Here is a 12,962-nt window from a genome sequence, read left to right on the forward strand (position 1 = left end):
ATAGAAATTTAAGTGAACTCTATATTCTACTAGAACATTTGATTTTATAAATAAAAGCTACAAATACTTATATATTTGATCCATATTTCATATATAACTATACATTTAAATTCTTTTTTCTCAAGGACTAATATCTCAATAATTTAAATATATATTTGGGAATATGTATAGATGATTTGATCATAAAGTGATTTATTAAAAATAAATTCGTAATTATTTGGTTATTATCACAAATTATTTGATTGTATATATTCATATTCAATATGAACAAACACTAGATGTGTAAATACTAAAAATCTCCGTATANNTATATAATAATATTATTAAATAATTAACTTAAATGATGGTTTTATATTGTATTCAAATCCAAATATACTTTTTTACTGGAATTTAAATAATGAATATATAGTTGTGTATAATTGTATTCATCAATAAATGGGGGTTTTTACAATTCAATAGCTAATTTGCAGTTGTTACCACCTTTATATTTATTTTAATAAAATATTTACTAAATTTCTTTCTTTTAATGTTAGGATTTAGGACTTGAGTTGTAAATATTGTAGTTTATAATTTTTTCGTTCTTTTAAAAGGAATCAATTGATTTAAATTAATCTAATTTAGTTTTTTTTTAACAATATTTAGTGTGAAATTAAAGGAACTATTAACTTTTTATTATATATATAATATTTAATATTTTATTGAAAAGTAATGTTTTATTGATATATATACATTGAATAATTATTTAGTTTCAATTTGTGATTTAAAATTTGGTTACGCTATAATAAAATAAGGTGATTTGAAATGAGCAGAAATACAACTTAGAAAATTAATTATTGGATTATTTTAAACAAATTTAAATATTAAAAAGGAAAATAAAACAAATTTTATAAATGATTAACATTTCATTATATTAATAAAATAAAAAGTGGATCAATTTATATTCTGAATAAATTAGGTTACTGCAATAAGGAAATATATTTATAAAAATAAATTCATCTATATATATCTATAGTAACTATACAATGATATATTTAACGTAATAAATCTTATTAAAATTTCCCTAAATTATAAATATTAGAAAATCAACAAAAATTCCAGATGTTTAGGAGTTAATAAGTTGATGAGTTATATTCAAATTAACGATACAGGATATTTACTTAATATCCAGTAATTTAGAAACAATTATATTAAGATATCAAATTTAATTCTTATATATAAATTCGAAATGTTTTAGGTTATTAATAATACATAATTTATATATTTAATAACTCTTAACTTCCTAGTTAATTTGAAAAATCTAAATAAATATCATATTGAAATTTCTGGTTCAAATCTGACTATTAGTTCAAATATTGGAAATAATAGAATATATAATATAATATATAACTTGGAAATGCTGTTAAAAACCAAACAGTGAAAGCTTTGTCCTTAATTCCTCTCATTATATTAATGAAAAAATATATAAAGGAAAGTAATATGTTGATATAGCTGTAATTATGGTATGACGAGTTGCATAAAGTGGAAAATGTAAAGGAGATAAAATAGGATATTTATAATAATAAAATGAAGACATGGCAATCATATTTAAAGTATTTAAAAAAAAAAAAAACATTAACTTCATTAATATTAAAACCAGATTTAAAGAAAAAAAAACCATATTGAATATAAGGTATTTTAAAAATAAATTTATAATATAGTCACAAGAGGATCTCGGAAAAATATCTATTGCAGCTATAATAATCGAAAAAAGAAAACAAAAAGAGACTGAAATATTCATTGATAAAGTATAATATTCTTTTTTAATAAATTTACTAACAATCATAATAATAGATAAGTAGAACATAAAAAAAAAGTAATATGAAACATTGATAATTTGACATACTGTAATATAATATGAATAATATTACTCCACATATTTAGAACATATATTGTAAGTTTACAATATAATCGTAGTTTAATATTATTATTCATGATAATTAATTGATTTTTCAATATCATCCCTTTTCTGTTATAAATACTTTACATCCTCATTTTGTTCGTTATATTCAATATTAATATTTCATTATTTCTGTTAAACATAATTAAAATAATACCAAATAGTTTAATTGCAAGATATAATAAAAAAGGTATTAATAAAAATCTAGGTCTTCTAATATTGTATAACGAATAATAATCTTCAATACAAATATACCTAATTATAAATTTCAATTTCACAAAATATGATAGAAAATTAGATATAACAAATATCATTGGTGGAGCTAATAACATATTTGAATCTAAATTAAACTCATTTTTTAAACGCTTTCACTTCAATATTAGCAGCTGATATATATCCTAATGAGAATATATATGTTGGTACAAATATTGATAATAAAAATGTTATTGTATATTCACAAGCACCATCTATATCCATAATAGTTTCTAATATACCATATGCATAATTATAATGATAAAGAAATGTTATAATAATTATCTATTTAGATATTACTATTAATTGATATAGCTGTTAACATATTATCAGTATATTTTAATAAGAATCCCTGATTTTCTGGATTTATATTTTGTAATATGGGAAATTCCTCGTTTATATCATTTGATACCATATTATTTTCAATATATTAGCCATCTAATATATTTCCTCTAATTTATGAAGAATAACTAAAACGTATCAAAAATAGAATATTAAACAGCATAAGTTGGAGGTAAATAGACTTAAAGACATAATAATCTTAATTACAAAAGAAATTATATATAAAAGATGAAGAGAGGTTTATTTTATTTAACAAATAATAGATAGATTTATTAATATACAAAAGAATAATTAATAATTTTCCATAGGTATTTATTCTCTTAAAGAATAAAGAATAAAAAACATCTGAATATGTGAGACCTAAATAAATTATATTATACCTAATGATGTATTCTTTTTTTCTTTAAAGAGATTTATTAATGCTTATTTTATTATCTAATAACAAATGTTGAGGGGCTAGGGTTTTAGAAAATAAATAACCCGCCTAAATATTAGGAATAATATTTCTTACATGCCATTATTAGTAGAGTTTAATATATTTATTTTTAACAAGAAAAAAAAAAAATTGAATATATATAACAATAATGCTATAAAACAAGTATATCTTTTATATATCTATAACAATATTTACATTTATTATTATATATTAGTAGGTTTTTTAAATAAGCTGGGGATCTAAAAATATGAGAGATGATAAAGATACATATAATTCAAAATATATTGATTATAGAGGAAATTATCCAGGTTTATATAAGAAATCTAATATAATATATGACTATGAGCTATTAACATCTAAGAAAGAAATTAGTAAACCTTTATATACTGAAAAAAAATCAGAAAGAAGATATACAAGGACTTTTTCAGCTGATAGTGGAAGAAAAAAAAAAATACGAAGTAGTTTTCATTCAAATTTTAATGGTAATATAGAAAATCAATATGAATTAAATAATATTGAAATATATAGAGAGAAGATATTTCCATTTGGTATTTTACCAAATATATCCTATAATAATTCCGATAAGAACTTAGCTAATAATAAAAATAAATTAAAAAATATTTGGAATTCTTTGTCAAATAGTGAATCATCTTCATTAGATTTGATTAAGGGTAATAATAATATATTTGCATGGCCAAAAGTCATTGAACTGTTAATATTTACTTTATTATACTTTTCTCTTTTAATACCTATTGTATATTATGACTTTTCTGTTGATACAAAAAAATTAATACTCAATAATTTGAAGAATCCAACAATTGCAATGCAACCAAATATATATTCTAGTTGTATAACTGATATGAATGGAACATCTTTGAAGAATGGATTTATTAATTTATATTCCACTGATTTGGTTGATAATATTGTTATAGCAAATAGTTCAATCCAATATTCTAATACTACACTTAATAATTTTGTTTCATATTGTGGTTGGGGATCTTTTTATAATATCAAGACATTGGCTGATTATATTCGTTGGATAGCTTTCATTTTATTTCCTCTTATTTCGGATTTTGAGCAGAACTTCTATAATTTATTAATAACTCCTATAAGGATTTATCAAGATAATTTAGAGGGTAAAAATAATAAGTTAATAGATTCTATTGAATCAAATTCAAATAATTTTGCAATAAAAAATGGTACAATTTATATATATCCATATGATATACCTAATGCTTTGGCTACATTAGATTATTTGTTAAGTAAACAATATTTTAATAGTGATATAAAACGTATAACTGTGGATTTTATAACTTATAATCCTTTTGATGGAATTAAAGTGATTGTAAATGCAAGTTTATTTCAAAGTGTAATATCAGGATATTATAGACCAGAATTAATTATTAATGCAACTTTCAGTGGTACAAATTCATATTCTTATATATTTCTTGGTATTAGTGTTATTGCAATGCTTGTTTCAATATTTAGACTTATATCTCATAAAGAAGCACTTTTATACCCTAAAAGAACTCTTAAATCTTCAATTAGTATAAGTATTGGGTTTATAGCATCTTTATTTTTATTATTTAGTACAATTTCTTTTATTTGTTGGTTTGTACCTACGGCATGGTTTTGGAAAAATGATATTACATTAAAATATATATCTATTAATGCTTTAAAAAATATAGATGAACTTGAAAGTTTTTTTACAAAAATTTTAAATCATACTATATATCAAGATACTTGTAATTATATATTCAGATATACAGGAAGTGTTGGAATTATTTTCATTTTATTTGAATTATTTTGGTTATTTGTTATTAAATTTTCACGTAAACAAGCAATTTCTCTTTCAGTTACTATTAAAAAATTAACAATTCCAATTTTATTTTTACTTTTTGTAGGATCTTTATTTTTTTGTTTTTATGCAGTAATAGGATTTTTCTTATTTGGAAATGTAATTGAAGAGTTTAGTCAATATAAATCTTCTATATTATTTATTCTTATGGTATTTGTTGGTGATTGTTCATCACTATGGAATATAGTAATAACTTCTCCAATTTATGCAGCAATATTTATTATACCATTATTATCTATCTTTGGAATTATATTCCCAAGTTTTATAACTGCTATTTTTTGTTATATATATAATTCAACAATTGACACTATAGATTGGTATTGGGAAAATTGTACAACTTCAAAAAAACTGTTTTTTTTTAAATCTCCTTGGTATATAGATCCTGAAGAATATTCAGATAAATTAATAAATTTTGAATCTAATAAATGGTATAATAATAAAAAAACAATAAATGATCTAAATAAAATAAAAAGTCACAAATACAATACTTCAAATAATGAAATTAATTATCAAGATAAAAGAATATCTCAAATTTCAGATCTTACAATGCTTAGAAGTAGATATGCAAGCTTTATGATCCAACCAACTACTTTTGAAAAACTATGGGATAAAATAACTTCTAAAAATCTTTTTATGACTACAAAAAATCTTCAAGAAATGCAATTACAAAAATTTGATACTATAGAAGCTTCAAGAAATTTAAATAAGGCGATTTATAAACAAAAATCTAGTGTAATATTACAAGAAATAGAACAATATGATGGGTTGAAAAATAATACAAATACACCATTAAGATATTCTTTAAAAAGTGAATTGAATAATGATCCTGAAGAACCACTAGCTAAATCCTTGGAAACAAAAGCTGTGTATGAATATTACAATATGGTTTTAAAACAAGGTAGAGCTATATTTTCTTTACCAGGAACTTTACCTGATGAATTTGGTAATTCTAAAGAAATAAGTACTAGTCAACAACTTATGTATAGGATGATAGAATATATGGAAAATTCTATTTATAAAAAATATTTATTATCTGTACCATTTTCATCTAATTTAGATACATCGTATCCAAAAATTAATTCTGGTGTATTAAGAAATGATGAGGAATTACCATTTTTAATTAATAATGTCATGGCTGGTGAAACAAATCCAAATATTGAAGATATACTTACATTTACTGAAAAAATTCATTATATTCCTGAAAGTATTTGGTTTTCTATTTTGATTTTTATAATATTTATATCTGTAATAGCTGCAACAATATTAGGAACTAAAGTAGGTTTACTATCTAGTTCAGTCAATATGATTGCATGGGATGAATTTTTTCTTGATATAAATACTAATATATTTAAACCTATTCAAACTAATTTACAAAGTTATAATTATAAACTTGGTATTCCTAAAGGAGTGTATCTTAGACAACCAACATCTTTAGATTTTATTACATCAAATGCTCCACATGAGCTTACTTTTTGGTCTACTGAAATTATTACTAATCTTTTATATAATACAACTCAACCAGGTCAAGTAAATAATATTTTTCCAAATAGGTCTAATAATTCCGATCCAGTTATTATTAATAATTTCAATCTTTTACTTAATAGTAATGATAATAATAATACTTTAGGTATTGAAATTAGAGCAGTCCCTATAAAAGATTCTAAAAATATATCAACAATAAAATTTAATAATTCATCATTAATAGATGTATTCAATTTTCAAACTAATTATCGAAATATTGGTGGAGAATTAGATAACAATAATAAATTATTACTTGATAATCTTAATATGACATTTATTAATAATAAAATTCTAAATTTTCCTTTTTACTATTCAACAATAATATCATGTGAACAGTCTATTCAAAATTTCTTTAATGAAATATTGGGTATCTTATATATATTATTGGGTAATAATCAAATCATATATTTAGATATACTACTAACTAATTTACTTCTTGAATATCAATTAACTAGTCTTGTTTCACTTTCATTTATATCAGATTTCTCTGGAAATTTACATAAAGTTGTTCAGAATTTTATAGCAGATATTTCAGGAAATAAAGTTTTTTTATATATCCATATATGTATTGAAATATTAATATTCATGATTTTTATTGGATATCTGATTGTATTTTCATTGGAATGCAAGAAATTTGTTTCTTATTATAAGGAATCTCCTATTTCAACTGGAAGATATAAAAGATCTTGGATTTTTTGTTTTTTAAATTATATTTTTTCTAGTAAAATAAGACTACTTGATATAGTAATAATTATTATTATTCTAGTCAGAATTGGATTTTATTGTGCATTTTCAATAGAAGTATTTAATACTTATAATAGTAAATATATTAATATAACTAAAACATATAGTTATATATCTAATAATTTTGTAATGGTTACACTTATATGTATATGGCTTTTATCAATTAGACTTTTAAATTTTTTGGCATATATCTCAATTAATTTTCGTCTACTTATACATAGTTTATATAAGTATCTTTCAGCATTATTTCTTATATTCCTATTTCAATTAACAGTATTTGTTGGATTAATGTTACTTTTATATATTACATATTCAACCTGTATTCCACAATATAAAACATTTGTAGGTATATATAGAGGAGTTATTCAATTATTAATTGGTACATTTAATTATTCTGAAGCATTCGAATGCCAAAGATATATTACAATAATGGTTATATTTCCATTAGTTTCAGGATTACTTTATATTACAATCCCAGCATATAGTATAGTAATCTTAAGAGCATTATGGCTAAGTAAACAAGAATATAATGAATTAAATAAAATCATTGCTATAGTAAAGAGTTCTTATAAATGTAGAAATGAACAAAATAATAATTCTTTAGAAAAAAATATATTAAATTTAGGAATTAATGAAAGGCAATTATGGGAACAAGTTGGAATAGAATATGATTCTGACAATATTATTGATAAAAAAAATTATCCTGAAAAATTTCAAAGTAGGAAATCAGATAATATGTATACTCCAATTCATGTAGCTGATATATCTGATCAACAATGGTCTGCATCTCCTGATTCTATTAAACAATGGGCAGAATATGAAGCTGAATGCTTTATTGATAGATTTAGGGAATTATATGAAAATATGAAATTATCAGTTAATAATAATAGGTTTTATTCTGATTTTGTATCAGAATGGGAAAATAATTTATATAGTGAATTACAATTTCTTGAAGTAACAGTTAATAGGGATGAACAATTATTAAGAAGAATAAAAAGAATATTAGAAGATACATCTAATAAATCTAATATGGCACAAGTTCTACATGCATCCTCTCTTGAAGCTGCTATTAAAGAAAAAGAAGAAGAACTTGAATTAAAAAGATTACAGTTAAAAAATCAACAAAACAATAGATTAAATAAAAATAAAGTATATCTAGTATAATTAATATTTATATTAAACTTCTAAATAGAATATTAAACATATTATATAATTGATCTAATTATCTATCCAAAACATTTAATATATCTAATACCTTATTTATATAAATTATTATTTATAATCACTATATTCTTTATTCTTTATTGATCTTCATGTTTAATCTTGAATAAATTGATTGAATACCTAATACAATAAATATTAATATTACACAAATCCATTGACCAAATAATAAATTATGATTAAATAGTAAAACTGATAATAATACTGTAAAAAACTTTCTTGTTGTCGTTATTATTGCTAGATATAAAGAACCAAATCTAATAAGAGATTGAAAAATAAAAAATTGACCACAAGTTCCGGTTAATGATAATAATAAAATAAAATAAATACTGTCTTTATATCTTAATATAAATCTATATGGTTCAAAGCCTTCAATCATTAATGATAATATTCCACATATTATCGTTGCAAACAGATTTGTATAAAACATCAATTTATTTGAAGAAATGTTATATTTAGATATTAATTTATCCTGTCTTGGACCTGTTAAACCATCACATAATAATGATAGACTTAATAATCCGATACCAGATAAAGTTTGATTTGTATTAGCTTGTTTATTTTGTATTTGCATCATATTGAAACATGACAATGATATCGTTATAGTAATAACTGCTAAGTAATCATACCATGGATATTTAATTTTAAAATATAATAAACCAATTACAATTATTGGTACACACTTTGCTGATTTTACTAACACTTGAGTTGGATAATTTACTTTACCAAGTGCAATATTAGTTAATACCATTGCAGCAACATATGTTATAGAAGTTAATAATATTTCATATAGACATCCAATTTCTATATTTAATATTGAATTGTCATGATATTGATTATTTAATTTATCTCCATCTACTTTTTTTGAATTTTTATTTATATTTGCATATCTTTGTTTATTGACCCACAATACAAATAAACTTACAATACTATTGACCAAACAGAAGCAAGAAACAAGAAATAAGTTATAATGAAAATTATCATTGGTCTTTCTATTACCCAAATTGTGTATTTTTTCTTGCACAACTCCATATAGAATAAAAAAGAAATATATACCAAATATACATAATATATTTAATACTTGGCTGTTCATATTTATTATTAGATATTGAAAAAGAAGTCAAAATAAATAAATAGAAAATTACTTATATAGAATATTTTATTATTACTACAGCTCTAAAAATTAATAATCTTACTACTTATATATATTAATATAATCAACCCTTATAGAAATCCTATAATGTAATATCCCCCCCACTTAACATACTATATATATAGTACACCTAATAGAAATAAATATCCCGCTTGTTTAAAATTTAGTCCACACAAATCCAAGAATTAGTAAATATTAGAAATATCAAAGATTATACCTTAAATTTTTATTCTTCCTAAATTCAGACAATATTAATAATTATTGGTATCTTGGAGTATTATAAGACCTTTATATTAAGGTGTTGACCTTTTCTTTACTTTCCTAAATATTATATATATATATATAATATAATATAATATAATATATATAGAATATATATAGAATATATATAAATATTAATAAATAATAATGGCTACAAATGGTAAAGAAGCAGTAATTGAAGAAGATCCAAATTCTAAGTTTCTTGTAGAACCAGCGACTCCACTTCCAAAATCTTGTCTCTGGAAAATATTACAAAGATTTTACGAAGTAAAATCAATAGATGCTTGGCGTGAAAATAAAGTACCAAGTTTTATTACTTCAAATACCCGTCTTGCAAAATGTTATGCTAGATTAATTCATAATTATATACTTGACTTTAATTCAAATAATAACTTTAGAAAAGTACAAATAATTGAAATTGGTGGTGGCCATGGTAGATTTACATATATGGTTTTAAGAGCATTAGAAAAATATGAAGTAATATGGAATGATTTAGGATATCCAGATATACCTTTTAAATATATTTTTACTGATATCACTAAAGAAAATATTAATTTTTTATCAGATAAAGGAAATGTATTAAATGAATTTTTAGGGAAAAAGTGGCTTGATTTTGCACTATTTGATGCAAATAATAATATTCCAGATGATATAGTAATTGGAATAAATAAAGAAGAAAAGATAAAATCAGATTCACCAATAATTTTAATTTGTAACTATGTCTTAGATTCATTATTGACAGATTCAATAGCAATAGAATCTTTTGATAATATTTACAGATCATTAGTTTCAGTATATTCTATAAATAAAGAAGATGATATAACACATCCAGATATTACAGATAGAATGTCATTACAATGGTCTTGGTTAAAAGTAGATTTAAATGAATCTATATTAAATAATAGAAATGAGAATGTAAATATGATAGATAATTTTGATAATAATAATATACTAGAAGATATTAAAAGTAATAATAAATTGGAATATATTGAAAATGATGAAATAATGAGATCCGTAATTAGATCATATATTTCATATAATAGGAAATTATCTTTTGTATTACCAATTGGTGCTATAAAAATGTTAAGAAATTTTTATGAATTTAGTAATGGGAATTTGCTTGTATTAATTGGTGATAAAGGATATCCAGATGAATCTGAATTTAATAGTATACGTATACCACATATTGCTATCCATGGATGTATGAGTTTTATGGTAAATTTACATGCAATAAAATTATATTTTGATTTTCTTGGAGGATATTCTATTGCAACAAAATATAAAGATACTTTTCAAATTACTTGTATATCAGGTAAGAATAAATCAAATATACCAAGAACTATTGCTTCTTTTATAGATTCAATGGATGAATTAATTCCTGATACATTACTTAATATTCAAAGAGGTTTTGAAACAAGGAATATTTTAAATTATGATACAGATTTAACCAATAAAATTGGTTATTATTTCAATCCTGAATTAAAAACATTTCTAAGTATATTACGATGTAGTGAACATGATCCATATGTTTTTTGGATGTTAAGGAGAGGAATATTAGATAATATAAATAATCTAAATATTCGCCAGCGCAGTGATATTCTATATGATTTAAGACAGGTTTATAAAAATATATATCCATTAGAAATTTCAATTGATGTATGTGATATATTAGCACAAGTATGTTTAAAAAGTGGTTTTGTTTCTGAAGCAATTTTTTATTTTAAACAAAGTCTAATATTATATCCTAACTCTATTCATCCATCAACATATATTAATCTTGCTAAATGTTACCAATCCAAAAAAGATCAAATTAATTCCAAATATTATTGCGAAAAAGCATTAGAAATAGATGAGAAATATCAACCAGCAATAGATTTTAGGTCTGAATTTTTAGATTTATCTAAAGGTCTTTCTTATATAATAGTAGGATGTGCAACTAGTTGGTTATTTATGGATATAATACCAACATTACAATTTGATACAATGTATAATTGTATTGGAATTTTTCCAATAATAAATTCATATAATAGATGCCTTGATTTATATAAATACTTTAAAGATATTGGATATAATAACAATAATTTTGGTGAATTAATTCTTTTTGATGGTAATAGTGACTTTTCGTTAGATAATTTTGATTATTTATCTTCTATATTAGAGTCAAGACCAGATATTGAAGCAGTAATTTTAGATGTTCCTATCAATATGATGAAACAATACCTTAAAGTTATTTGGAAATATAATAAACATGTAATGACCAGATCACCTTTTTGTAATTGTGTTATGGAAGCTTATCAATTATTATCATTACATAAATCATCTAAGACAATATGGTTTGATTATTCACCAGTAAAATACGAAACTATATTACTTCAAATGTATAATATATTAAAAAAATTTGGAACTTTAAGAAGTATTAATGTAAAATATTTCTTACCACTTGAAGATGAAAATTATCAAAATATTAATAATGAAATATTCTATAGAATTATTCAATGTATATCTTCTATTCATATTAGTATAGATGGTACTCTTATATGGATATATGCTCCAAAGAATTATCAAAATGGTGAAAATAATCGAGTTATTTATTGTTCTTGGAAATCTGATCTTTCAATAAAACATACTAATGGAAATAATACAGATCTAAATAATGATGAATTAACTAATAATTATTTTATAGAACTTCAAACTGATGATGATACTTCTAATTTTAATAATTTAAAGGAAGTACAATGTAAAATAGATCTTGATATTGTCCCATGGGAAAAGTGTTGTATTGAATATTATTTTAGATGTAGTCAAGCAGATATTACTTTGAGAAAAGAAGGTCCAGTATGGGATTTGAATGTTAATACTCAGAACCAAATCTATGTTTCTAAAATTCAATGTGTTGGTTTACAAACAGCAAATAATAAATTTAGAAGATTATGTAAAAATACTGAACTTAATTATAGATTAGATGATTCAATAGGATATACTGCATGGTGGGAAGCTATTGAGCAATCTTCTGATGCTCCAGTTAGATTATTATATCATAATTAAGACATCCTCATAGAGATATTTGAAAAAAAAAAAAAAAAAACACACACACACACACAAAATAGAGTGATATCTTTTTTTTTATATTCATATAATTCTAAATATTTGAAAGTGAATTGAATTTTTACATGCAACATATATATGCGTTTTTTTCTTTTTTATTATTTTTTTATATGCAAAACCGGTATAGAATGTA

At 22.0% G+C, this 12,962-nt stretch overlaps 4 protein-coding genes across 4 annotated transcripts; 2 read left to right on the forward strand and 2 right to left on the reverse strand.

Moving 5' to 3' along the window:
• Nucleotides 1-2,287: 2,287 nt before the first annotated feature.
• cand_019410 (uncharacterized protein) lies at nucleotides 2,288-2,603 on the reverse strand (the record flags this gene model as incomplete). The annotated part of the gene is made up of 2 exons (XM_067212171.1): nucleotides 2,288-2,421; nucleotides 2,489-2,603. 2 exons carry the CDS (start codon nucleotides 2,601-2,603, stop codon nucleotides 2,288-2,290), a joined length of 249 nt encoding a protein of 82 aa, XP_067069077.1.
• Nucleotides 2,604-3,213: 610 nt separating this feature from the next.
• On the forward strand, nucleotides 3,214-8,253 carry cand_019420 (uncharacterized protein; the record flags this gene model as incomplete). The annotated part of the gene is made up of 1 exon (XM_067212172.1): nucleotides 3,214-8,253. The coding sequence occupies one exon, from the start codon at nucleotides 3,214-3,216 to the stop codon at nucleotides 8,251-8,253; it is 5,040 nt and encodes a 1,679-aa protein (XP_067069078.1).
• Nucleotides 8,254-8,383: 130 nt separating this feature from the next.
• cand_019430 (nucleotide-sugar transporter family protein) lies at nucleotides 8,384-9,403 on the reverse strand (the record flags this gene model as incomplete). The annotated part of the gene is made up of 1 exon (XM_067212173.1): nucleotides 8,384-9,403. The coding sequence occupies one exon, from the start codon at nucleotides 9,401-9,403 to the stop codon at nucleotides 8,384-8,386; it is 1,020 nt and encodes a 339-aa protein (XP_067069079.1).
• A 468-nt stretch (nucleotides 9,404-9,871) lies between these two features.
• cand_019440 (TPR repeat-containing protein) lies at nucleotides 9,872-12,769 on the forward strand (the record flags this gene model as incomplete). Its single annotated transcript, XM_067212174.1, has 1 exon — nucleotides 9,872-12,769. The coding sequence occupies one exon, from the start codon at nucleotides 9,872-9,874 to the stop codon at nucleotides 12,767-12,769; it is 2,898 nt and encodes a 965-aa protein (XP_067069080.1).
• Nucleotides 12,770-12,962: the final 193 nt, after the last annotated feature.

Source organism: Cryptosporidium andersoni (genome assembly GCF_001865355.1).
Source record: "Cryptosporidium andersoni isolate 30847 chromosome Unknown contig_18, whole genome shotgun sequence".
NCBI classification, from domain to species: domain Eukaryota; phylum Apicomplexa; class Conoidasida; order Eucoccidiorida; family Cryptosporidiidae; genus Cryptosporidium; species Cryptosporidium andersoni.